Genomic DNA, 27779 nt, shown 5'->3' with positions numbered 1-27779 from the left:
ACTTTGCTTTGTTTGAAGAGAAAGGAAGTATTTCCACTCAAAAGTTTTGAGTGCCAAAATAGCTAATTACTGTTATAGTGTCACCAAAATTAGTTTCAAACATTACTCAGAAAATAAACGATTTCTAACAATAATTTTAATTACCTTTTATAAGGACTATATCATAACCTTCATTCTTAAGGGTCTTATATCTCCTCATAGGATTATCACAAACCACCTTTTAGATTTAAAGTGAACTAATTCTAACCCATTCCAAATTAAAAGCTGTTCACATTCACAAGCAAGAAATACTATTGCACATTACACTCATATTTTAGGAATGTGTGCTCCCCCCCAAAAAAAACACAATGCATCTATGAATTATGTCTCTATCTGAATTTATAACACTCAAAGTGCTTATGCTCTTCCAACAAGTACATTAATATTCTTGTAGTTTCAAAATACTTCATGAACCCTGAAGTGATTCTCTATGGAAGGAGCTTCCTTTGCAAAATGAATTTGGCTAGTTACCTGCATACCAAAATCTCCAAGTATCTGAACAAATTTCTTGTGCTCCTTTCCAATCCAAGATCTCATTGAATCACGTACTTGGTAAGGTGTTACATGGGTGTGAACAATAATCCCTGTTTGTGCAAATTCTTTCAAGACTTCTGGATAAGTAATCCAAGTATTGCTTCCTCCAGAATGACCACCATCCAGCCAGTACATTGTTCTTATGCTTTTGATAAAAGCATCTATGTTCTTGTCTTTCTTGGCTTCTTTCAATTCAAAAAGCAACTGATTCAAAACAACACAACCCTTACTGAATCCAATCAAAGTAAAAGATGCACCATTTAGTGATGGTGGATAAAAACTCAAGGCAGACTCATCAAATTTTTCACAGGTCCTCTCTTTTTCTCCCTGGCAACCATTAGTAGTATGAGAAGAACTGGATCTACAATTAGATGCTTTGGAGTCCTTATTCAAATCTTTCACATTCTTCTTTGATAGCAAAGTGTTCTGACTTAAGTTAAAAGCATTAACTAATAATGCATAAAGGTGCTTAAAAGCTCCAAAGTCAGTATTGTGTTCTGGAGCACCAAACATATTGCTTTTCACAAAATTGTCATAGCAGCTGAATTTGTGCAAATGCATTCGAGAACACTTTATCACCCAAATATAACTATTGGGGAATCGGTGGGCTAAAATGGTGGCAACGTTTTCTAGACTCCAGTTTTCCCACTGATAATTCTCAGGATGATGAGTCATAATTTCATGGTAATTCTGAAAGGTAAGAAAGATGAAACAAGTATTAAATACACATTTATAAAAAATTATTTCCACAAAATAGTTTCCCATTTTTATTTTGGAGAAAGTTCAGATGTTATAATGACCTATGGTTAATGTACTAGAAATGAAAACTATAAATCTGTCAGTATTTCCCAGTTATAAGATTTTGAACAAATCACTTTTTCAGTTTAAGCTTCAAATCTATCATAAGACAGGGTTATAAGATGTAGCTAAATTGCAAAGTAGGAATTTAAAAAATAAAATACATTAGGATTATAGATATTTTTAATAAATTTTACTTAGTATACATACGGTTCCTAACACATTATCTGAAAATAAAAATTTGGTTTATTAGACAGACTTTTTGATCAAAACAGAATTTTAAAGTATTTTCCTATTAAAGCTGCTATCATGAACCCCTCCCTCTTTGGATTACTCTAACCTGAATGCTATGTTTGATTTCAATTTTGGTATTACAAACTAAGCTGCAATGCACATTATAGACAAATCTTCTTATATATCTGTGATTATATCCTTAAAAATAAATTCCTAGATATGGAAAAACTAGGTCAAAGAATATAAATAATTTAAAGTTGATTATTAGACTACAATACTGTCTTCCAGAGAAGTATGTATCATTTTTCTGTTATCTTTGTTAAATTTCATAAGCACAGAATAACTTATTCTAATTTGGATTTATTGAAAATTGGAATGAAGTTGAAATTTTGTTCATATATTTATTAGCCATTTGGATTTCTACTTGTGCCTATTCATATCTTTTGCCCTTTTTAATTTGGGTCTTATTTATTTATAAGCATTCTATATATATTAATAACTTTTTGTTTAGGTTCTAAGACATGCATGTAAATTTTGTTTTCCTTTTAAGTGTTACTCATAATAGCTCTTTTAAAAAATGGAAATTTATTCAAATTTATTCATTTATTCTAGGAAATGTATTAGATATCAACTGATTGGGCATAGATCAGAACAGACTAAACCGCTGCCCTCATGGAGCTTACCTTCTAGTACAGAGATACACAATAAACAACTCCACAAGTAGACAGAGCAACACTGGCCAACAAATATAACAAGAGCCACACACAAAATTCTCTAGTAGCTACGTTAAAGTAAAGAGTTAACAGGTGAAATTATTTTTAATAATATATTTTATTGAGCCCAATATATCCAAAATATTATCATTTCAACATGTAACCAATGTTAACAAACTACTGAGAGATTATTACATTTCTTTTTCTAAGAATTTGAAATCCAGTGTATATTTTATACGTATAGCACATCTCAATTTGGATGCTAAATTTTCCTCAGAAATACTTGATCTGAATTTAGATTTCATAAAATGTACAGTTGAAAAAGTAGATTCACATATTCAAGTTGTTCAAATATACTTAAAAGTTTTCCAGGAACTGAACTGAGTATCAGTTTTTAGATTTAAATTTGAAGTTAAATACAATTAAAAATTTAGTTCCTTGATTAGACTAACAACATTTCAAGTGGTCAATAGCCACAAGTGGCTAGTGGCTGGACAACATGAAATGTTAGGCGGTGTTAAGTGCAATGGAGTATAATAAATAAAGCAGGAGAAAAGGAGTACAAGGTTCTGGAGAGGGTGGAAGATGATTATTTAAAACACAGGGCGGCCTCCAACAAGGGAAGAGTTGAGAAGGACCTGCAGGCACTGAGGGAGGGAGTCATGATATTTCAGGCAAAAGGAACTGCAAGTGCAACAGGCCCTGAAGTGGAAGCACTCTTGGCGTGACTAGAATCAGCAGTGAGGCCAGTGCTGCTCCAGTGGAGTGAACAAGCACAAGTGATTGCCCAGGAGGTCAGAGAGACTGCTGGGGAGGATGGGAGGTGCTGATCATGCCTTGTAAGACTCGGTGGGGACTCTGGCTTCTGCTCTGATAGGGTTTGGAGCAGAGGGCTGCTATAATCCATATTTTGAAAGGTTTTCTCTGGTTCCTATGTGTGAAGGGGCAAGATTTGAAGTAGGGACACCAGCAGGCGGTTGCTGAAGTATAATCTTGATGAAAGAAGGTGGCTTGAACCAGAGTGGTAGTAGAAGCGAAGGTGGTAAGAAGTGGTCAGATTCTGAATATATTTTGAAGGCCGAGTCAACAGCATTTGCTGATGGATTGGATAGAGGGTGTGAGAGAGAAATAAGAGTTGTGATTTTTCCTTACTTCTAACAGTCATATACTATATATATTGAACAGTTTTAAATGCACCTCTCTTTTGACCTAGTAATGTCACTTCTAGGAATTTATCTCAGTGATATACTTGCATAATGCATAAATAAGTATGTATAAGTATATTTATTTCTGCTTCCAAAGAATGAGGCAGCTCTGTGAGTACTCACATGGCTTATAAAGTAAGGGCTAAAAACCCCTGTATGCTATGCTATCATTTGTGTTTAAAAAAAAAAAAAAGTTTGCATCAGCATAGAAATAGAATGTCTCTGGAAGGACATATAAACAGTGGTAGCCTTGGGGAAGAAAAACAGGAGACTGGAGAGAATGAGATGAAAAGGAGACTTACTTTTCAATGTATAACCTTAAATAAACTGAATTTTTAGCCATATGTACATTTTTCTATTTAAAAATTAAAACTAATAAAAGTAATACTCACTACAAAAATTTAGTCTATATACTAAGGTATAAGGAAGAGAGAAAAATCACCCATAAAAGCACCAATTAGAAATAATCACTATTAAAATGTTATTGTCTAGCAATCCAGTTTTCTTTAGTATACATACATATACACAAGTAAATATATAAGAGGGCATCTTTACTTCTCCCTCAACAAGCTTACACATACAGTTTTCACTTAAAAATATATTATAGGCATGATTCCACATAAATAAATAAGATCTGCATCATAATTTTTAGACTTCCCATCAGAAAGATTAATACCAATTTATACTACCACTGGAATAATAAATAAATGACAAGCAATAGGATATATTGGAGTATATGAAGAAGCCATTTGGGTTAAAACTAATTTGGCCTGATCTTGTTTTTCCAAAAGGGCCTGAGGTGGCCTGTTGAGCATGCATTGTATATCTGCTTTAAATATTTACTAGGTCCCACAGACAAGAACAATGCCCTTAAAGATAAGGATTCCCACGCATCGGCATTTCCTTAAGGATAAGCATCTCTCCCCAAATTTAGGATTAACTGCTGACCTGCTGTGCTGATCCCATGACTGCCCACCTTGAGACCACCGGGATCTGCTGTGTTCACCGAACTGCTGTGCTGGCAAAGCAATCTTATGACTATCGTAAAAGGGACATTCCTATTACATGTGATGCATGCTCTTTGGCGGTACATAACCACTCTGTACACCCCACTTCTTTGGAGTGCTCCCTTCCTTTGTGAAAGGACTCTCCTGGGCTATATGGTCCTCAGGGTTGGCTCATAATAAACTCACCTCAATTTTGATTTATAGATTGGTTATGGATTATTTGTGTCAACAGCAAGTATACAAGAGTGCTTATTTTCCCACATCTTTACCCACACTGGCTACTAGAATTAATATTTAAAAAATATTTGCTACTATGATAAAATGATGTCTTTTGATTTAATTTGCATGTGCTTTGATTCTAGTCATGGTGAATAGTTTTCTATGTTTATTGGCAATTTTCATTTTTTTCTTTTGTTAATTCTCTGTTCATGTCCTTAGATATTTTACCAAAAGGATGCTCAAGTCCTTCTTAACAGTTTCTATCTCATTAATATTGTTTGTCATATTAATAAATAAAAAATAAATAATAAATAAAAAATATTTATTCCCAGAAGGCTATCATTTAACTTTTTATGAATTCTGCTACTGCCTTCTGTACATCTAGATTTGTGAGAGATAAAATTATCACAGGAACTTAGACCTGAAAGGGCTCATCTAAATCCCTTTTATAGCTAAGGCAACCGAGGTCCTAGAAACTATACAGTTATTTATATGATATAGTTATTCAATGAGCCAAAATGAACTCAAGATTTTATGACTCAGTTTAGTTTCTACCACATAGGAGGTGGTAAATCTAAAAACTTGGTATTTTCTTTGATTAGCCCCAGATTACGTGATCAGAGGGGGAAAATGCTCCTAGTAAGGAACTATGCATACTAAAATGTAAAAAACAGGGTTGTTACTCTTGTGTCAAAGCCCAGATCTGAGAACAATGGATAAGTACACCCATATTCTAAGAAGAGACACCAGACATCCCCATAAGACTTGCTAACAGGTAGCAAAACCGGTTCTGCAACCTGGGCTACTGCCTATGGCCAATCTACATAAAAGGCCAGAGACTGTGGGAAGAGAGGGCTTTCTTTTGAGAGAGTTTTCATCCCAGTTGGGAATGCAATGCACTTATTCTCCTTGAAAGGAGGCAGGGGTAGGGGGCATGCTTCTCCTCATCCCCACGGAAGCAGGTGGCAAGAGAATCTCTTGGAGAGATTAAGGGGTGCTTACTCCACAGGCTGATGCTTGCTGACCTGCCAAATTTATAGGCCCACCCCATACTGCTACTGAAGCAAAGGTACAAAGGATTTTTAGGAAAACTTAACATGTGTCTCTAAGAGTTGGGAGACATTCATGACAAAGATTTAAGCTACGTGGACTACTCTTACAGTAGAATGAGGAGAGCTATATATGGTACAAGCTGAACTTCCAACAAAAAGGGGGCAAGGGAGTGTCTTTGGTGAGCATAAACTAGTGTGGGAGATCAAGATTTGGCCACCCTGAAATATATCTCTTTACCTTGATTGTTTTCTCTGAGGGACATTTGACCTTCCCCACTAACTGCCTAAAGAATGTGACATGGTGGCTCCTTCCTGGAACAGATCTTCTCTCATGATGGCTGTAATGATAATGTAAAATAGATGTTACAATGGGAGGGGCACCAAGCCCCTTTTATCAAAAAACTCTCTCTCTCTCTGACCACATTATCTATAGATGACCCTAAAAAGAATTGTCTTCTTGCCCTCTGAAGTCCCAGACCACTACCCACCCCCAACACCTTCCTCGCCTTTAGCTACGATACCTAAGCAAGCAGCTTAGATAGAGGGACGAGTTGCTCATTTCTGAGTTTCTCCCATGTATACATGTTATTCAACTTGGTATTCTTTTCTCCTGCTAACCTGTCTTGTTGATTATTTGGCCAGCCATAAGAACCTTAAGGGAAAGGGCAGAGGGGGATTCTCCCTCTCTCCCTACAGTTTTGGCGCTGTGAGCAGAATCCCCACTGGCTGGCAAGGTGCCTTCTCTGGCTAGAAGAACTGCCTTCTCCCTGGACTACTGCAGATGATGAGTTACGGGAACGCCTGATGAAAGCCGGCAAAAGGTAAGACTTCTTACCAAGTCAGCCTCCCGGAATCTCTGTCTGCGGAGTCCGGTAGAAGGAAGTGGTGAGAATTTTTTTCTCTTTCTAAATTTAGATTGGCAGGAGAAAATATTTGGGAAACTAGTTTTTTGTGCTTTTAGTGACTCTGGTAAATTTGGTAGAGTACTCTTGGTTTTGATCTTGATCCCTTTTCCTCCCAGAGATGGTTTCCGTTTTTCTCTTTTGTCTGTGTCTTTTGTGTCGTGTGTCCTAAGAAGGAAATACCATAGGGTAGGACACAGGCATAGGCCCTATAAGCCTGCTGTCCGGGCCGGCCCCACAGACTGGTGAGTTTGCGGGTCTCACCAGACCGGTGTCTATTTAGACAAACTTTGCTGTGGGTTAATATGCACATGAGGTGAAGGCCATTGCCAAGGGCATCTTGGAAGCCAAAAAAAATGCCACAAATTTGGTGGGTACGGGTCGAGCAGTTAAGAGCCATCAGGGCGCTCGCCACTTTCAGAAGACTCCCGTGACAGGATAAGTTGGGTCACGGAACGGGGTAGATGACACAGGTCCCCTGCCAACTGCAAGAAAATGTCCGTGCAACGACGAGGTATTCTGTAAAGGCTTTTTGGACTGTTAATGCTCTGTTTGCTTTGAGTTTTTATATTTTTGACAAGCTCCCCAAAATTCATATCTTAAATAAAGTCTTTTTTTCTTTGAGAATTTTCAAAGGGCCCTGGAACTTCTCAAAGAAATTTGCTCTCTTCCTATAAGGAGAAAGATACTAAACTTATTAGGCTTATTCAGTATGTTAAATTACATGGACAGCATTGTCAGACGAGTGATGATAAGTCTGCTTAGGTGGTATTATGTGGGTAAATGTTATTGACATAGGTGTTTTAAAATTGTATAACATTACTGAAATTCTGATCTGTCCTGGTTATCAGTCATAATTCTGGTTATTATTTTAACGTGTTGTATGTCACAAAATTAACCAAATTTCTTTGTCAATTGCCATTTTTGAGGTCTTGTTTACAGACTTATTTCTTGGCTCTAATGCTTTTGCAAAATATGTTTCAACTTCAAAAAAATTCATAGAAAGGACTCTGACATTTACACTGGAACACAAGTTTCTGACAAACTTTCTGATCATAAAACTGAACTTGGTAAAAAATTACAGAAATCCGATGGACAGACTGATAACTTCATGAAGCTGCTAACAAAAAGATTGGGATCAAGAATGGATTACACAGGACTGAATGAACTGATAAGGATGATTATAATTTTTATGATTTTTCATTTGAAGTATTGCTGAATTTTTAATGTTTTGTTTTTTCAGATTTAAGGAAAATTTTTTCTCTTTTCTCCTGAGCTAGCTATGACTTATAACAATTTGGTAAATGATACTTTTGTAAGTAAAATTGAAATATTTATCTTTTTCTCTCTATCTGATCCCTCGAATTTGGAAACTCTTAGTGAGTATTGTTGTTTTCATGGTAATATAGTTATTTGCATAAGTTCAATAAGAATCTGTTCTCCTTATAACAGGACACAAATGGAAACACTGGTTAAATTACCAAGGCTGTGACTGGAACATCATATTTGCAATATAGCCATACAGCTTTTGAGGTATGAAGATTGGACTTTATGGAATAAAGCCACATGGAAATATTGGCCTGGTACCTTATGTTCCAAGCAGCACTTACCAGGATAAGTCAAGAATGTCACTTATCTGGCAGGTACAAGGAACCTCGAAATATTTGGGGGGAACCTCGGAAGAGAGGAATTCACCCGAATCTGTAGGTATTACAGGCGAAGTTGGATGACAAAATCCTTGGCTTGGCTTTCCTGGCCTCGAGAGGCCTTTAAAATTCAATCTGAGATTCCTTATAAAAAGTTCCAGCAAAGCAGATTTAAAAGAGCCTATGTGATCAATTGCTCTTCTTGCTGTACTTATGTAAATAATTGGGCCAACTTTATTGGAACTAGACTTATTTCACAAACTAGTTAGTTTTAATTTGGCTATCTTTGATAAAAATGAGGGTGATTTTAGAGAGAAAAATTATATTTCAGTAAAAACTCTAGTATACATTTACGGATATTAGATCCTAGTTTTGTTAATTGTCTTTTGAGGTTTTTGTTTTATATCTGTTTACTGGACTGGATCCTGATTTCTTCTAGTCTCCTAAAATATCTGGCTACAGATCTCCAAACTAATGTTTTTCATTTTTTCCATCATTTTCATTTGGAATCACTGAGAACTAAACCTGCCCTTTATCCTGAAGCCTTACAAACTGAAGCTGATGGACTTGATATAAACTTAAGAGATTACATGATGACATCATCAGAGACATTTTAAACTGCAAAAGATGCTTTGACGCTGACATCTAAAAATCTTCTTAACTGGCTGTCCTCTAAACTCAGAAACTGCTTTACAACTTGCTCCAACCATTAACCTTGTTTTTCTTTTGTTTACATAGAAATGCTTCTATTAAATACTTGATTGCTTGCTTCCACAATAAAGGCGTAACCTTGACAGCCCACCTGCATCACCACCTTCTAAAATGAACTTAATTGAACTGATCTATTATCAGGACTAAGAAATGTGTTCAGTGAGATGAAACAATCTACCAACTCAGCTTCTGGACTATGAAACTTCTTTAAGTTTCAAAAGGACTGTGAAACATTTAGTTTCAAAGGCGGGACTGTGGGAGATCAAGATTTGGCCACCCTGAAATATATCTCTTTACCTTGATTGTTTTCTCTGAGGGACATCTGACCTCCCCCACTAACTGCCTAAAGAATTTGACATGGTAGCTCCTTCCTGGAACAGATCTTCTCTCCTGATGGCTGTAATGATAACGTACAATAGATGTTACAATGGGAGGGGCACTAGATGTTACAATGGGAGGGGCACCAAGCCCCTTTTATCAAAAAACTCTATCTCTCCCTGACCACATTATCTATAGATGACCCTAAAAAGAATTGTCTTCTTGCCCTCTGAAGTCCCAGACCACTACCCACCCCCAACACCTTCCTCGCCTTTAGCTACAATACTTAAGCAAGCAGCTTAGACAGAGGGATGAGTTGCTCATTTCTGAGTTTCTCCCATGTATACATGTTATTCAACTTGGTATTCTTTTCTCCTGCTAACCTGTCTTGTTGATTATTTGGCCAGCCATAAGAACCTTAAGGGAAAGGGCAGAGGGGGATTCTCCCTCTCTCCCTACACTAGACATCCCATGTAAGAAAGCTAGAAGGAAAATAACAGGAACCAGCCTAAGAAGGCTGCCTGACAGAGCACAGGAAGCCCCAGGGTACATGACCAGGTACAAAATAATAGAAAATACACACACACACACACACACACACACACACACACACATGTTCCTGCCTCTGGTTCCTGGCACAGAGCTCCTAAAATCCTTGGAATTTTCCTGGGTGAGGACTGTCTTTTGTTCTAAGGAGGTGATTCTTGGTGGGCTCCTGAATAGAGACTAGTCACAGAAAGACCAAGACATGATTAGAAGTTTGGAACTTTCAGCCCCACTCTCCATTCTCCAGAGAGGGGCTGGAAATTGAGTTAATGACTGATCATGCCGACGCAATGAAGCCTCTATAAAAACTCCAAAGTACGAGTGGGTAGCCTCTGGGTTGGTGAACACATGGAGGTGCCAGGAGAGTGGTGCACTCAGAGAGGGCGTGGAAGCTCCGCGCTCCTTCCCACATACCTTGCCCTATGCATCTCTTCCATCTGGATGTTCATCTGTATCCTTTATCCTATCCTTCCATGATAAATGGATAAACAGTAAGGAAAGTGTTTTCCTAAATTCTGTGAGCCGTCCAAGCAGATGAACTGAACCTAAGGAGGGGGTCGTGGGAAGCCCAATTTACAGCTGTACAGGTGACAACCCAGGACTTGAGATTGGCATCTGAAGTGGGGGAAGGGCAGTGTGCGGGACTGAGCCCTTAACTTGTGGGATCTGACACTAACTCCAGGTAGATAGTGTCAGAATTGAATCGAATTATAGGACACCCAGCTGATATTGCAGAGAATTGCTTGGTGTGGGGAAAACCCCCACACATCTTGTGTCAGAAGTGTTCTGAGTGTGGCAGCAGTGTGAGCAGTAAAGGAGAGACACAGAGGAGAAGTGAGTCTTTTCCTACTCACCAGGACATACACTTAGGACAGGGGCATCTATCTATCCTAGCATTTAGGAAAGCAAACATTTTTAAAAGCTAAAATTGGAAATGACTCAAATGTTCATGAACTGCTGAATGGGTAAACAAATTGTACATCACATACACAGAAAACTACTTGGCAATAAAAAAGGAATAAACTACTGATACAAGCAATAGTAAGAATGAATTTCAAAAGCATTATGCTGAGTGAAAGAAGCCAGACACAAGACTACATACTATATGATTCCTAATGAATATCTAGAAAAGGCAAAACTATACTGAAAGTAAGCAGATCAGTGGTGGCCTGTGGCTGAGATAAGAGACTGACCAAAGTGGGGCACAAGGGTACCCTTTAGGGTGATGGAGATGTTGTATAACATGATTGTGGTGGTGGTGAAGTAATTGTAACATTTGTCAAAATTCATCAAATTGTAAGCATACGCTTCAAAAAAAAAGAGATATGTATAACTTGATATCTTGAGGCTTTAAAAAGCAAGATAACTCAAGAAAATTGAAAAGCACCTACTTAAAAGAATCCTGATCCCCCTCCAAAATCACTACCGATAAGAAAAACATCAAGAGGTACATAAGGAAATATGAATTACTGTGGCCTCAGCTTTCCTGTAATTCAAATGATGACAGGGCAAGTACAGAATAATAAAGGACATACAACAAAAGATGACTGCAAAAGAAACATCAAGAAAGTAATGGTAATTAGGATTTAAAATTACATGAACAATCAGATCCAATTAATAGCAAATAACGAATGTATGTTAAGATAAGGTGAAGCTTCTAATGGTACCTACCAAAGTTCTGTTTGGCCCTATTCTGTTCAATATTTATCCAAATTAAGAATGAAGGTACAGAAAGAATGCTTATTTAACCTATATATGATACAAAACCAAAATAAGTGTTCTAAAAGGATCAATACACTAAAAAGATGAACTGTATCTAACAGGGTAAATTTCATAAGGATAAACATTAGGCTCAAAAGAATCAGGTGCAAAGATATGGATCAGAAAATCTGAGCCTAAAAGCATTTCATATAATAATAGCCAAGACTTATCAAGCACTTGATGCACTGGTCAGAGCAACTTACATATATTCATTCATTCAACAAGTTATCTACTGAACACCAACTACATGCCAGTCACTAAGCATCACAGATATACCAGCGAAGAAACAGACATGAAGCTTACATTGCAGTGGTGGAAGACAGACAAAAACCAAAATGAATAACTAATAAAGTAAATGAAATGGATAAAATAAAGCAGAAAAGTTACAGGGATCCTGTGCATATGTATGATTATTAAATAGGTAAGAAATAGGATGCCTTCACTGTGATGGCAACGTTTGAGCAAAGACTTGAAATAGGTGAGGTAATGAATCCTACAGATACCTGCAGGAAGATTGTTCCAGGCCGTATGTGCAAAGCTTTTGAGGTGAAGTGTGCCTACCATGGGCAATATGAAGAAGGCTAGTGTGGCTGGAGCAGAGTAAAACAGAAAAAGGAGACAGTCAGAAAAGCAACAGGGTGAAAAAAGATAAAGATAGTGAAGGGCCTTGCAGGCCATCAAGGAGTCTCTGGCTTTTACTCAGAGTAACGTGGGAAGCCATTGGAGATTTCTGAGCAGAGGTATGGCATGATGTGACTTACACTTTAAAATGACTATTCTGATCACTTCTAGATACATTTAGAAAGTGAAGCCACTTTATTTGTTGATGGATTAAGATATGAGGTGTGAAAGAGAGGACTAAAGGATTAACTTCAAGATTTCTAACTTGACCAACGAAAAAAGGAAGAGCTTCTACTAACTGAGATGAAGACGACTGCAGGAAGAACAGATTTAGTGGCTAAGATGCAGATATTTTAGTTTTGAATTGTCTATTAAATATCCAAAAGGAAATATGGTGCATGTAATTGGTAAGTCTAAAGTTCTGGAATAAGTCTAGGCTAGATACACAAATGTTGAACGCTGTCAGAGTACAGGTAGTGTGTAAAGCCACAAGACTAAAAGAGATCACCAAAAGAGTAAAGGGAGACAGAGGATAAGTCCAAGATCTGAGCACTAGGGTACTCCAATAATTAAAAAGGTCACCAGAAAGACGAGAAGAAACTGTAACTCTCTGGGTATTCACATATTTAATCCTCACTGATATAAGTTATTATTCCTATTTTATAGTTGAGGTAGCTGCAATTGGCCAGAGATGTCATAGCTAAAAAATGCAGAATCAGGGTTCAAACCTAGGAAATCTGGCCTCAACGCCTTCTGATGCAATATCCTCCATTTCTTCTCTACAAGACATGGGTTTTTAGAGCACTTCATACTCTGCATAAATCAACAGTATATATTACTGTCGAAAAAGCTAATGGAATCTCAGGCTACATAAAGAAATGGATGATGTCAAAACAAAAGGAGGTATTACTCTAACTGTATTTAGCACCTTTTAGACCTCATCTGAAGACCTGTACTATATTCTGCCTGGCACACTTTAAATACATGTAGTAGGTGCTCAACAAAGGTTAGTTATCATTACTATCATTATCATAGATGCACACACAGTAGCTGGTCCACAAATCTCTGGAAGTCGCTGTCAGCAATGTCATGCTGTTTTCCCAAATGGAGCAAAAGGGCACCGATTGAGTAAATTAAGTTTCTTCTCTTAAATGTAAATATTAGTTTTTCCATAGCTTTTATTGGCAGTCAGCTAGACCAGTCAACCATCTTGAGGGCAGGAGAAAAAACTACATATATCTTAATCATCATTTGACTTAGGGCACAAGGCTTGTAAATATATCATTTTAAAGCATCAATTTTAAAAACAATAAACTAATACTGTTTCATGGTATAAGAAATACATCTAGCCATATTCTAGCTGTACCTGTCTACACCAGCACTATCCAACAGAACTTTCTGTATTGATGGGAAGCTTCAGTGGAAACGCTCTGTATTTGCGCTGTCCATTACAGCACACACAAACCTTAGATGCTGCCGAGCACTTGAAATGCAGCTAGTGCGACTGAGGAACTGGATTTTTAATTCTATTTAAGTTAATTTAAATAGCCACATATAGCTAATGGCTACCGTATTAGACCACGCAGTTCTTGATTAAGATCTAGATTAAGACCCAGCTTTCCAGGACCAGAATCCACGGATATTTGCCTGCAGCTATAAAATTAATAATAAAGATAAAATCACATACAAAAACAGAAGTACAGAATTTGGGGGAGCATCAAAATATTGGCAGGCTTAGCAATGACTGCCCCTTTTCTTCCACTCACCCTCCCTTTCTTAGGGTTACTGAGTCTCATACCCTTGCAGTGGTCTTTTGTTTACTTGTTTGCTTTTTAATTACTGCCAGCGTTTTGGGAACATTACGTGCTAAGTTAATTTAACAGTTATCTGTCTGTCTACTGCCCAACACACACACACACACACACACACACACACACACACACACACACACACACACTCCTCCGGGAACCCAAGCTATAGAATGAATATACATTGTGTGTTTCGTTCCTTCTGTCTCAAATCCCACTCCCCCGAAGCCTGGACTGACAGCTGGTCTTTCGAGGCGTGACCCTCCAAGGACACCTTTCCCGCGGGGCTCCTCGAGGAGGGGCTCAGGGGTGTGGAAGGGCGGTTGGGGATTCCGTGGAGAAACGGAAGAGCCACCCCCGGGAGCCCATGTGTGGGTGTGTTCAGGCGAGGCAAGGACCCGGGCACAGCCACGAGGGCAGGATCCGGGGGATCCGCATACGCACAAGAGGAAGGAACAGGTGCCCAGGCAGGCCCCAGGTTACCTGCACATCCCCGGGGAAATAGAGAACGTGATGCTGGGGCGGCGGCTGCCGCTCCTCCCGCCGCTCCGGTCCCTCCCCCGCCGCCGCCGCCGCCGCCAGCAGGAGCAACTCGTTGCTGCGCTGCGGGTCGGCTCCCGGCACCGTGGGCAGCTGCAGGCACGGCGGCCGGCGCCCCTCGGCCGAGGCGGCGCATCGCGCACCGCTGCTGCCGCCCAGGTTCATGGCTGCGGCCTGAGAGCGGGACGCGGCGGCGCCGATTCCGAGCTGCGGCAGCAGGAGCAACAGCGGCGGCGACCGCAGGAGCCTGAACCCCCACATGGGTCGCCGCCGCCAGAACGGTTCCGAGGGGTGGGGAGGTCCTGAGGGAGGGACTTCGGCCCGGCGGCCAACGGTCGGTGGGAGCGGCCGGGCGGGACTCGGTGCAGGGGCGACGGCGGCGTCAGAGGCCGACGTCCGCGCGCAGCGTGCGTAAGGGAGGAGGGGTGTGCGCCCGGAGACGGTGCTGGGGGGGGCGTGGCCCGAGGAAGGACGTTTGTGATTGGTGGGTTCTGCTGCGGCGGGAAGTTCGAACGGAAGTCTGGGAAATAGCAGGCGAGAGAAAGAAAAGAGAATAAAGGAACCAAGAGCTCAGAACCAGCGGCCCGGCAGTTGTGGCGCATGCGCAGCAGCAAGGGTGGCCCGAAGGTCGCTGTCCAGTAATCTAGCAGAGAGTTTTTGTTTGTTTGTTTTTGTGAGGAAGATCAGCCCTGAGCTAACATCCATGCCAATCCTCCTCTTTTTGCTGAGGAAGACCAGCCCTAAGCTAACATCTATTGCCAATCCTCCTTTTTTTCCCTTTTTCTCCCCAAAGCCCCAGTAGATAGTTGTACGTCATAGTTGCACATCCTTCTAGTTGCTGTATGTGGGACATGGCCTCAGCATGGCCGGACAAGCCGCCCCTTGGTGCGGCGCCCGGATCCCAACCCGGGCCGCCAGTAGCGGAGCCTGCGTACTTAACCGCTAAGCCGCTGGCCGCCCCGGCAGCGAGTTTTGAGTATACCATGCTCCTGTGTCGGTAGGCTCACCTTTCAGGTGAGGTTTGTCTCGTCCTTCCAGCCTTAAAAGGGACACAGTCCCAAAGATATAAATAGAGTAATTCTGTCCTGTAGAGAAATCTGTGGGGAGTCTTCTACATGCCCAGGCTGAAGGGAATCTCCTTCTTCTCATACCCTCAAGTTTCCTTTGCAGATGTAGGAAGATTTCTAGGGTCATGGGGAATTTATGGTTAGGTCTGAAGTCTAATGCCTCTCTGATTGGTAGCGGAGCAGGGCACATGGACAGGGACAGGAAAAACGGGAGCGAAGCGTTAGTTGTCGCACATTTGCTGTCGGTGGTGTTTGCAGCCAACAGGATTTGCTGTTTTAGGGTTTTCAAACACCAGTTTGAACAGTAGGAAAGTCATGGGTGTCCAACAACCATCCGTGGCCGGTTGTGTAAGAATAAGATTGGCCAAATGTATGCTAAAGACTGGGAACGCGGGGGGGGGGGGGGGGGGGGGGGGGGGGGTCCAGGATTCTAAACTCAAATTGCTTCAGTTGTGCAAAGACTTGCAAGGTGTTCTTGTGGGAGAATCTTGTGGGAGAGAATATTAGTGAGAATTATAAAAATTATGGCCAACATTGATTGACGCCTTACTCTAGGCCAAGAATCCAACTAAGCACTTCATGTATTAACTGTTCCGAGTCTACATATGTGTGTGTTTAAGCACACACACTGTTTTCTTTCTCTGCATATCAAATATTAACAAATAGACTTAAATTAAGAACACAAATGAGCATGGCCCCATGGCTTAGTGGTTAAGTGCACGCGCTCCACTGCTGGCGGCCGGGGTTTGTATCCTACGCACTGCTTCTCCGGCCATGCTGAGGCCGCATCCCACATACAGCAGCTAGAAGGACGTGCAGCTATGACATACAACTATCTACTGGGGCTTTGGGGGGAGGGGGAGAACAGAAATGAGCAAATGATGAAATATAATTTTCTTGTATATACTTATATGTTTTTAGTGACTTCATAGAGGTATAATATGCTAACCTACTCTGGTCTAAATTGTTAGGTTCCATCTGACATCATACTAGTGTAACCAATCAAAAATCATTATTACTAAGTAGATCTGCTGCTTTCTAAAAATAACTGGTTAAAAAGAAGCAGAAGCTAATTATATAATAATGAATCTATAACCATATTGAGGCAACCAGCCTTCACTCTATTTTGTGAATCACATACATATTGTTACTTTCTCTTATTAGGTAGAGGATTGCTGAAATGTAATCCAAAAGCCCAAACATATACATGTACTCCAAAGGCAGCTTTTGATTTTTGTGGTCTTGTTTTTAGGTTGACCTTTTAATTGAATCTGTCAGTACTGAAGGGGATGGGGAGTTCTTGTGTTTTATAAAGAAAATTAATGGTAGTAAACATTAAATACTACAAAGTTGTCTCAGTATATCTAAGATAAGTGAGGTCTTTGAGAAATACAAATAAATATTTAAAGGCCAAAAGTAAAGAAACTGAGTAAAATAAGCACAAGGTTTTTTCCCCACAGTCAAGGATTTACACAACCCTACAAGAGCCACTTCGGAGAAAGTAACAGCTCTCAATTCATCAGTTGAGGTAAGTATATCATTTATGGTAAGTCATTGACAGAGTAATTCCTTCTCATAGGTCTCATTAATATTACTGTAATATCTGTTTTCTCTCTCCATCCCCTCTTCCTTTTTCCAGGAAGACCACCTTTGTAAATCATTACTTTTCTAACAACCATAGGTTCAGACAGCCGAGCACTTTCCCCCTTTATTGTCTCATAGAGCTGGGCTTTCCTTCCCTGCAAGAGGTCTTACATATACAAAGTGACTGCAACCAGTCGTTTGAGTTTACCCCTCCTTTCTAACAGATGGGGATCTCCACAGGGATTTTATTATGCTTATAGTGCCCAAAAGGCTACAGCTCATCTCTGGACTCTTGACAGTGCTCAGGGGATCCTGTGGGGCTCTCAGAACTTTTGTTAAACTACTAAATATAATAAATATGAAGAGTTGAAAAATTGGAAGGAATCTGAGAAAGGCTAATTACACTGGAAAGGACAGCATTAAAAGGTCACAAACTCCAATATCTAGAGACTAGGCCTATATCATAAATAGTAAAATTGGCCATATGTAGTACAACAGGGACTAGTAGACTGTAGCAAACTAGAGGGACACGTCATATTTGAAGGAGGCAATCACTAGTCACTACCAGCCAGTTGTAAAATGAAGGCAACATTTTGTCAAACTTTCAAATTTTTCAAGGGGAATCAGATACACAAATTTTTATGTGTCATTTCCCAATTTATAAATGTTGACAACTAATTAAATTTTTTTTAAACATTGTATCAAATGCATGCATAGGCCATATTTGGCCTATGAACCACAAATGTGCAATTTCTCTACTAAAAGGTAAAATAAATGGATACCATACAGCAAAGAATGGGGAAAAAAAGACAGACGACCTTAAATGTGGGTCCCTGTGGGAGATTGAGTAGGAAAGGAATAGGGAAAAAAGATTTTAAGAAGCTTTTTCATGAGATTTGAATTGGATCCCATTTGATATTCTTTGAGAGATTCCAACAAATGTTTTATTTCTTTTCAGTTTTTCTTGGTTTTGGACAGGGTTTTTTTTGTATTTTAATTAGCCTCTGTACCAAAACTGGACATTGAGAGAAGTGGGCCTCATATGAGGTATGCAACTCTAGAATATAATTTTGCCCCCAAAATGCCTGATAAAACAGGATTGGAGAACAAATTCATCTGGGGATTTGAAAGCTTATTGTTTGACTGGTCTCACTAGGTAAGTGACACCCTTTATGCTGCTCTTATAGCATATGATTTAAGCACAGGCTTCAGCAAAATACAATCACTACATGTTAAGACCTTATGAATTATTTTTAACACTTGAATCCTCAAATGCAATGATTTAGCTGACTGCATTTGCATGCATTGAACTTTACTCATTATTAAAAGGATAGGAAAATCATTTAAAAACTTAATAAATCCTCAACAAAATACTAGCAAGACAAATCCAGCAACATAAAAAAAGAATTATACACCACAACAAAGGAGGATTTATCCTAGGAATGCAAGGTTGGTTTCACATCTGAAGATCAATTAACATTATACACCATATCAATAGAATAAAAAGTAAAAATGACATGATCATCTTAATAGACACAGAAAAGGCATTTGACAAAATCCAACACCATTTAATGATAAAAAAAAAAAGAGAGAGAAAAACAATACTCAACGAACTCGGAGTAGAAGGGACTTGCTCAACCTAATAAAGGACATCTATGAAAAACCCATAGCTACCATTATACTTAATGGTGAAAGACTGAATGTTTGCTCCCTAAGAACAGGAACAACATAAAGATGTCTACTCTTGCCGCTTCCAATCAACGTTGTACTGGAGGTTCTAGCCAGGGCAATTAGGCAAGACAAAGAAACAAAAGACATTCAGATTGGAAGGAAGAAGTAAAACCAGGCAGATGACATGATCTTATATATGAAAAATCTTAAGGAATCTGCTAAAAACTATTAGAAATAAATGAGTTCAGCAAGGTTGCAGGATACAAGATCAGTATACAACAATCAATTGTATTTCTATGCATTAGCAGTGAACAATCTAAAAATGAAATTAAGAAAACAATTCCATTTACAATAGCATCAAAAAGAATAAAATACTTAGGAATAAATTTAATGAAAGAAGTGAAGAACTTGTATACTGAAAGCTACAAAACATTGTTGAAAGAAATTTAAAAAGACCTAAATAAATGGAAAGACATCCCATGTTTGTAGATCAGAAGACTTAATGTTGTTACGATTCTCTTCCAATTGATCTGCAGATTCAACACAATCCCTGTCAAAATCCCAGCTGCATTTTTTGTTTAAATGTACAAGTTGATCCTAAAATGAATGTAGAAATTAAAATGACCCAGAATAGCCAAAACAATCTTGAAAAATGATGATCAAAGTTGGAGGACTCCCCCATTTCAAAACTTACTACAAAGCTGCAGTAATCAGGACAGTGTTGTACTGGCATAAGGGTAGATATATAGAACAATGGAATCAAATTGAGAGTCCAGAAATGAACCTTAAATTTATGGTCAGTTGATTTTCAACAAGGGTGCCAAGATAAATCAATGGAGAAAGAAGTCTTTTCAACAGTGGTGCTGAGGCAACTGGGTAGCTACATGCAAAAGAATGAAGTTAGACCCCTTCCTTACACCACACATAAAAACTAACTCAACATGGATCATAGACCTAAATGTATGAGCTAAAACTATAAAACTCTTAGGAAAAAAATAGGAGTAAATCTTCTCAATCTTGCATTAGCCAAAGCCTTCTTGGATATGATCAAAAGCAAAAGAGTCAAAAGAAAAAATAGACAAATTGGACTTCATCTAAACAAAAAAACTTTTGATGGTTCAAAAGAAAGTGAGAAAACGACCCATAGAATGGGAGAAAATATTTGGAAGTCACATGTCTGTTAAGGGACTTATATCCAAAATATATAAATAATTCTTACCATTCAGCCATAAAAAGGCAAATAACCCAATTTAAAAAATGGGAAAAGGATCTGAATAGATATTTCACAGAAGATATACAAATGGACAATAAGAACATGAAAGATACTCAACATCATTAGCCACTAGGGAAATGCAGATCAAAACCACAAGAGATACCACTTCACACCCACTGGGATGGCTATAATAAAAAAATACAAATAATAACTAGTGTTGGTGACAATGTAGACAAGTTAGAACCCTCGTGCTTTGCTGGTAGAAATGGTGCAGCTGATTAGAAAACAGTTTAACAGTTTTTCAAAATGTTAAATATAGATTTGTCATATAACCAGAAATTCTACTCCTAATATACTCAAGAGAAATGAAAACATATATCCACACAAAAACTTGTTTACAAATGTTCATAGTAGCATTATTCATAGTAGCCAAAAAGTGGAAACACTCAAATGTCCATTAACTGATGCATGAATAAATAAAATGTGATATGTCCGTACAATGAAGTATTATTCAGTAATAAAAGGAGTGAAGTACTGATACACGCTGTAACATTCGAAAAAACTATGCTAAGTGGAAAATGCTAGTCACAAAAGATCAAATATTATATGAGTTCATTTATACGAAATGTCTGGAAATAGCACATCTACAGACACAGAAATTAGATGAGTGGTTGCATAGGGCTGGGGAGGAGGAGGACTAATTAAAAACTAGGCTCTAAGTCCAGCCCACACTCAAAGGGAGGAGAAATAGGCTTTACTTTTTGAAAGGAGGAGTGTCAAAACTTTTGCGGATATATTTTAAAACAACAAGACCCAGCTTTCACTCCAGATACAATAGAATTTAGAGATCTTTGAATTTAAGCACAAGGGGAATAAAATAAGAGATGAAGTAGCCTTGACTAAGACATTATTTATAAAACAAACATAAGATGACTCTGAAAGGTGGAAAAAAAGAAAGCAGACAGGCTAGGGACCTTGGGAGTCAAGGAATAACAAAGTGGTGATTACCCTGGGTTTTCTTTTTGCTTTGTAAATTGCAGAATTGAAGCTAAAGAAGCCAGCAACTCAGAAACTCCAATAGGCACAGACAATAAAGTCTCAAGAAAAGACCACTCTCTCTAAACAAAGCACCAGGAAAAGGGGAAGCCTGGCAACATAGAAAACGTATAGAAAATAACTGTTCTGCTCCAGCCAAATATGACAGAAAAATCTAGTCCCACCGAACAAGCAAAGATTGAGTGGGGAGCCTAGACTTCCACCCTCACGTTATAACGAGGTGCCTTGATACCCCTGCCAGAGTGGTGTCAGAGAAGGCCAAGTAGAGAGCCTGGAATTTCATCTCCATCACCAGTAACAAGCCTTCTCCTCCCCGCACAGTGTTGGTGGATATCATAAGGAGAGTCAGGACTTCCTCCATTGTCCAGCAAAATAATGAGGCCATCCCTACCACAGTGTCATTATAGAACAGGTGAGAAGCCAGAACATCTATCTCCACCCAGAAATAATAAGGAGCCCTTCCCTCCTATTCAGTGTCAAAATAGGCCAAGTGGGGAATCTGGACTTCTACCTCTACCTGGCAGTAAGAAGATAGCCACCTTTCTCCCCTGCTGGAGTAGTATCAGAGACAACACGGTAAAAGCTAAGGTTTATATGAGATGTAGAGTCATATAACATAATATGAAAAATTCCAGATTTCACTTCAAAACCACTTGTCATACCAAGAATGAGGTAAATCTCAAACTGGATGAAAAAAGACAACCAATAGATACCAACAGTGAGATGTCAGAGACATTAGAATTATCTATCAAATATTTTAAAGCAGCAATGATAAAAATGCTTCAACAAGCAATTACAAACACACTTGAAACAAAAATAGAAAGCCTCAACAAAGAGAGAGAAAGTCTCAACAATGAGATAGAAGATATAAAGAAGAACCTAAATAAAAAACATAGTGGTTGGTGGGGCTGGCCCTGTGGCATAGTGATTAAGTTCAGCGTGCTCTGCTTAGGCAGCCCGAGCTTGAGAGTTTGGATCCCAGGCGTGGACTGACACCACTCATCAGCCATGCTGTGGCAGGACAGCAACCCACGTACAAAAAAGAGGAAGATTGGCAACAGATGTTAGCTCAGCACAAATCTTCCTCAGCAAAAAACAAACAAACAAACAAAAACATAGTGGTTGGGCTCAAAAGCAGAATGTAGTGAATAGAGGAAAGAATCAGTGAACTAAAGAAAGAGTAATAAAAATTACCTAATATGAACAACAGAGAGAAAATAGATTGCAAAAAAATAAATAAACAAACAGAGCCTTAGAGGTTTGTGAGACTATCATAAAAGATCTGATATTTGTGTCATTAGAGTGGGAAGAGAGGAGGAAGAGAGTAGGGTTGAAAATGTACTTAAAGAAATAATGGCTGAAAGAAGTTCCTAAGTTTATCAAGAGACATAACCTACAGATTCAAGAATCTGAATGAACTCAAACAGGATAAATCCAACAGAATCTATGCCATTACACATCATAGTTAAACCTGTGGAAACCAAAGACAAAGAAAAAATCTTGAAAGCATCCAGAGAAAACTGACACCTTACCCACAGGGGAAAATCAATTCAAATGGTACCAAATTTCTCATCATAAACCATGGAGGCCAGAAGGAAGTAACACAATGTTTTTCAAGCGCTGAAAGAAAAGAACTGTCAACCCACAATCCTATACCCGTGAAAATACTTTTCAGGAATGAAGGGCAAATGAAGTCATTTTCAGATGAAAGAAAACTAAGAGTATTTGTCACCAGCAGAGTTATCCTAAAAGAATGGCTGAAAGAAATTCTCTAAACAGAAAAGAAACAATAAAAGAAGGAAGCTTGGAATATCAGGAAGGAAGAAAGAACACGGCAAGCAAAAATATGGGTAAATACAATAGGCCTTTCTTTTCCTCTTGAATTTTCTAAATTATGTTTGACAGTTGAACCAAAAATTATAACAGTCTGATGCTATAATTTTTCTTCTATATACATATATAACTGTACAGAGGAAATATTTAAGACAATTATATTATAAATGGGGAAGGGCAAAGGGAGGTAAAGTTTCTATACTTCACTTGAAGTGGTAAAATGGTGATACCAGTAAACTGTGATAAGTAATGGATATATAATGGAATACTTAGAGAAACCACTTAAAGTTATACAAAGAGATACACTCAAAAACACTATAGATAAATGAAAGTGGAATTCTAAAAATGCTCAAGTAACCCATAGGAAGGCAGGAAAAAGAAGACAGGTGTGGGGAGGCCAGGAGGAATAGAACAAAGAAAACAAAATTTAAAATGGCAGAGTGAAGCCCTAAACATATAAATAATTATGTTAAATGTAAATGATCTAAGTACACTAATTAAAAGACAGAGTTTGGAGCCAGCCCTGATGATCTAGTGGTTAAAGTTCAGTGCGCTCTGCTTCGGCAGCCCAGGTTTCGTTCCCCAGCGTGGAACCACATCACTCGTCTGTCAGTAGCCATGCTGTGGCAGCAACTCACATAGAAGAACTAGAAGGACCTACAACTAGAATATACAACTATGTACTGGGGCTTTGGGGAGGAAAAAGAAAAAGACAGAGGAAGATTGGCAACAGATGTTAGCTCAGGGCGAATCTTTCCCAGCAAAAAAAAAAGACAGAGATTGGCAGAGGTGATTAAAAACCACATCCCAACTATACGCTGTCTACAAGCAACTCACTTCAAATATAATGACATAGGCAGATAAAAAGTAAAAGGATAGAAAAAGATATATCTTGCAAACATTAAACAATGAAAAGCAGTAGTGGAAATATTAATATCAGATAAAGTAGACTTCAGAGCAAAGAAAATTGCTATAGTTCTGCAAGATGTTACCATAAGGGCAACCTGAGCGAAAGGTGCACTGGGAATCTGCGTTATTTCCACAACTACTCATGAATCTACAATTATTTGAAAATAAGTTTAATTTTAAAAATTTCATTAGGCTCATTTTTAATCTTCTCACTGCAGGCAACAGTTTTGCTATCACATAATATGGGTCACCATTTTTCAAGGTTTCAATATAATTTCCTAGTTGTCTTAGTATTCCAGATTCCCCGTACTGCCACCAGCCTCAAATATCAATCTAGGCCTTTTTCGGGGGGGTTAAGGGGGAATGTCATGATTCCTGACATGTGAAGAAAACCTGCCTGTTTACCAGAGAATTAAAACAAAAGAAAACGAGAGAGAGATGAAATCCCTGAAGCCCTGGGCTGCCTTTGTTTCTGGGAATTACCTCAGTAGTCTTTTCTTTTTTAAAGCACAACTTTTTCATTTTTTATTAAAGTGCATGAATTGTATATGTACTGCTTAGTGAATCTTTAAATTAATAACTTTATGTTTAGAGCAGTTTTAGGTTTACAGAAAATTTGAGTGGACAGTACAGAGAGTTCTCATATTCCCCCTAGTCCCCCATCCCAGTTTGGCTATTATTTACATCTTCCATTAGTGTGGTACATTTGTTACAATTGACGAGCCAATATTGTTACATTATTAACTCAAGTCCACAGTTTATATTAGGGTTTGCTTTTTGTGTTTTACATTTTATGGATTTTGTGACATGTATAATGCCACGTATCCACCTCCACCGTTACAGTATCAGACTGAAGAGTTTCACTGCCCTGAATATCTCCTGTGCTCCGCCTATTTATCCTTCCCTCCCTCCCCCTGAACCCCTGGCAATCTCTGATCTTTTTACTGTCTCCATAGTTTTGCCCTTTCCAGAGTGTCAGATAGTTGAAATTATATAGTATGTAGGCTTTTCAAAATGACTTCTTTCACTTAGCGATATGCATTTATTTCCTCCATGTCTTTTTGTGGTGTAATAGCTCATTTTTTAAAATTGCTGAATAATATTTCATTGTATTGATGTCCCACATTTTGTTTATCCATTCACCTGTTGAAGGACATCTTGGTTGCTTCCAAGTTTTGGCAATTATGAATAAAGCTACTATAAACACTTGTGTGCAGGCTTTTGTGTGGACATAAGTTTTCAAGTCATTTAGGTAAATACCAAGGAGTGTAATTGCTGGATCGTATGGTAAGGGTATGTTTAGTTTTGTAAGAAACTGCAAAACTGTCTTCCAAAGTGGCTGTACCATTTTGCATTCCCACCAGCGATGAATGAGAGTTCCTGTTGCTTCACATCCTCACCGGTGTTTAGTTTTGTCAGTGTCAGATTTTTGTCAGATTTCAGCCATTCTAATAGACGTGTAGTGGTATCTCATTGTTGTTTTATTTTGTAATTCTCTGATAACATATGATGTTGAGTATCTTTTCATATGCTTGTTTGCCACCTGTATACTTTTTTTGGTGAAGTGTCTGCTCAGATCTTTTGCCCAATTTTAAGTTGGGTTGTGAGTTCGTTTTCTTATTGCTGAGTTTTAAGAATTCTATATACATTTTGGATACCAATCCTTTACCAGATATGTGTTTTGCAAAGATTTTCTCCCAGACTTGTCTTTTCATTCTCTTAACAGTGTCTTTCACAAAGGAGAAATTTTTAATGAACCAACTTGCGATTTTTTCTTTCATGGATTGTGCTTTGGGTGTTGTATCTAAAAAGTCATCGCCAAACACAAAGTCATTTAGATTTTCTCATATGTTATCTTTTAGGAATTTAATAGTTTTGCATTTTACATTTACATTTTGAGTTAATTTTTGTGGAGGGTGTAAGATCTGTGTCTAGATTTATTTTTTTGCATATGTATGTACAGTTGTTCCAGCACCATTTGTTGAAAAAACTGTCTTTGCTCCATTGTATTGCCTTTGATCCTTTGTCAAAGATCATTTGATAGTATTTATGTGATTCTATTTCTGGGCTCTCTATTCTGTTCCATTGATCTTCTCAGTAGCCTTTTAATAATTTCTCTTGTTTGCTTATGCTGATTTGAGTTGAATTTTTATCAATTGCTGCTGAAATATCACTGATTAATTCAAGCACTTGGTACATGCCAAGCACTGTGCTAATCTCTTTACATAAATTTAATCACAACAGTCTTTTGAAATAAATGAGGAAACTTGAGGTTTGGAAGTTTAAGTAATATGTTCAAGATCATGTCACTAAAGAGTGACCCAGGGCTGTCTGCCTGTCTCCATGGTACTACCTGCCAAAGATGACCTTGTTACTCCTTACTCGGACTATTACAGTTGCTCTAATAGTCTGTCTTCTGCTAATTACTGCCTTGAATTACACTATAGTTGCCTTCTAGATTAAGTACTGACTTCTTAGGCAGCATTTAAAGCCTAACCTACCTCTCCAGCTTTTTTCCAGTACTCTCTTCCGTGCTCTGTGGGGCTATTTTATGATCTTGTATTACATTCTCTGCTTTTCTATATCAGTATGTTGCTTAACCTATTCCCTATATTTGCTGCATCTCCAAGTATTGAAATTCCTTTTGTCAGAGTCCATCTCAAATGCCATCTTCTCCCTCGACCCTTCTCAATTTTGTACCCCCACCTCACCCTAAAACTGGAACTGAAGGCTCTCTCCTTAAAATAACCAAAGCATTTCATTTAAACCTCAGTTGTGGCGCATCTTATGCCTTGTGCTTTAGTTAAATGAATTTGACTCATCCTTACTACTAGACTGTCATCTTCTTGACATCTTGTACACTGTGTAGAACCTGCCATTCATTTAAAAAATTTTATTGAGTACATAATATCTATACCAAAAACTGCACTAAATGCTGGGGTTGCAAAGATAAAAGACATCACCACTGCCTTAAAAAAGTTTATAGTCTACTAGGAGAGGGCAGACCAGAGTGCAATTACTTTTCTGTAATTTAATTTCTAATATGAAAGTAAACCTCCAGTACTGTGGGACAGAGCACAGAGTATGGAGTACTTAACACAGTTTGAGTTTGGGAAGAAGAGAAGACTTATCAGAGGACAACAAATAGGAGTTAGGCTGCTGAATTAACAGCATATGCAATAGCAGAAAGACCTCAGAGAGCATTGGGCATTTGGAGTGCAAGTAGTTCGGATTCGCTCTACCACAGTGTCTGAATTAAAGAATGACAAAGGATAAAAAGGCAGGGAAATAAAGAAATTTTTGAGCCTTGCAAAGGAGTTTACCTTGTTATCCTGAAGGACATGAAAGTCACTGTGAACTTTTAAGTGAGGAAATTTCATGATCTCACTCATGCTTAGATGGACCACTCTGACAGTTATGTGGATAATAGATTGCAATTAGCAGACCCTAATGACAGGAAGAAAGACCAGCCAGCAGGATGTTACAGTAGTCTAGGTTAAATAATATTAGGATCTGTATAGGCCAAGGAGAAGGGAGGACATATTTGAGAGATTTAGGAGATGGAATTTATAAAACTTGATGATAAGTAAAATAATTCTTTTAGATCTCATATTCTCTACACCTGGGGATTCATCTAAACAGTAACTTTCTCATGCCAGCTTAAAGAGATACTTTTTCTTATTCCACTATGTATGTTACTGCAAGCCATCTCCTTCCTCCTTATCACCAACAACTATCTTGCCAAGAGAGCCTCTACTACCAAAGAACTGCCTTGTTATCAGAGCCTCTGAT

The 27779-nt window shown here is 38.5% G+C and overlaps 1 protein-coding gene and 1 long non-coding RNA gene across 2 annotated transcripts; one reads left to right on the top strand and one right to left on the bottom strand.

Moving 5' to 3' along the window:
• Positions 1-116: 116 nt before the first annotated feature.
• C10H2orf69 (chromosome 10 C2orf69 homolog) lies at positions 117-15030 on the bottom strand. The gene is made up of 2 exons (XM_058549520.1): positions 14598-15030; positions 117-1263 (listed from the first exon to the last, which is right to left on the bottom strand). Exons 1-2 carry the CDS (start codon positions 14913-14915, stop codon positions 436-438), a joined length of 1146 nt encoding a protein of 381 aa, XP_058405503.1. The 5' UTR covers positions 14916-15030; the 3' UTR covers positions 117-435.
• On the top strand, positions 5149-9362 carry LOC131410958 (uncharacterized). Its single transcript, XR_009221440.1, has 2 exons — positions 5149-7773; positions 7947-9362. It is a non-coding gene; the product is annotated as an uncharacterized LOC131410958 (long non-coding RNA).
• Positions 15031-27779: the final 12749 nt, after the last annotated feature.

Source organism: Diceros bicornis, chromosome 10 (genome assembly GCF_020826845.1).
Source record: "Diceros bicornis minor isolate mBicDic1 chromosome 10, mDicBic1.mat.cur, whole genome shotgun sequence".
In the NCBI taxonomy this organism is placed as follows: Eukaryota; Metazoa; Chordata; class Mammalia; order Perissodactyla; family Rhinocerotidae; genus Diceros; species Diceros bicornis.
Note: the sequence above shows the minus strand (reverse complement) of the source record. Positions and strands in the feature narration are given on the sequence as shown.

Coding starts and splice junctions, on each gene's coding strand:
- C10H2orf69 (XM_058549520.1), bottom strand. CDS start 14,915: ATGTGGGGGTTCAGGCTCCTGCGGTCGCCGCCGCTGTTGCTCCTGCTG. Junction 1,264..14,597: donor ATTTCCCCGGGGATGTGCAG/GTAACCTGGGGC, acceptor CTTACCTTTCAG/AATTACCATGAAATTATGAC.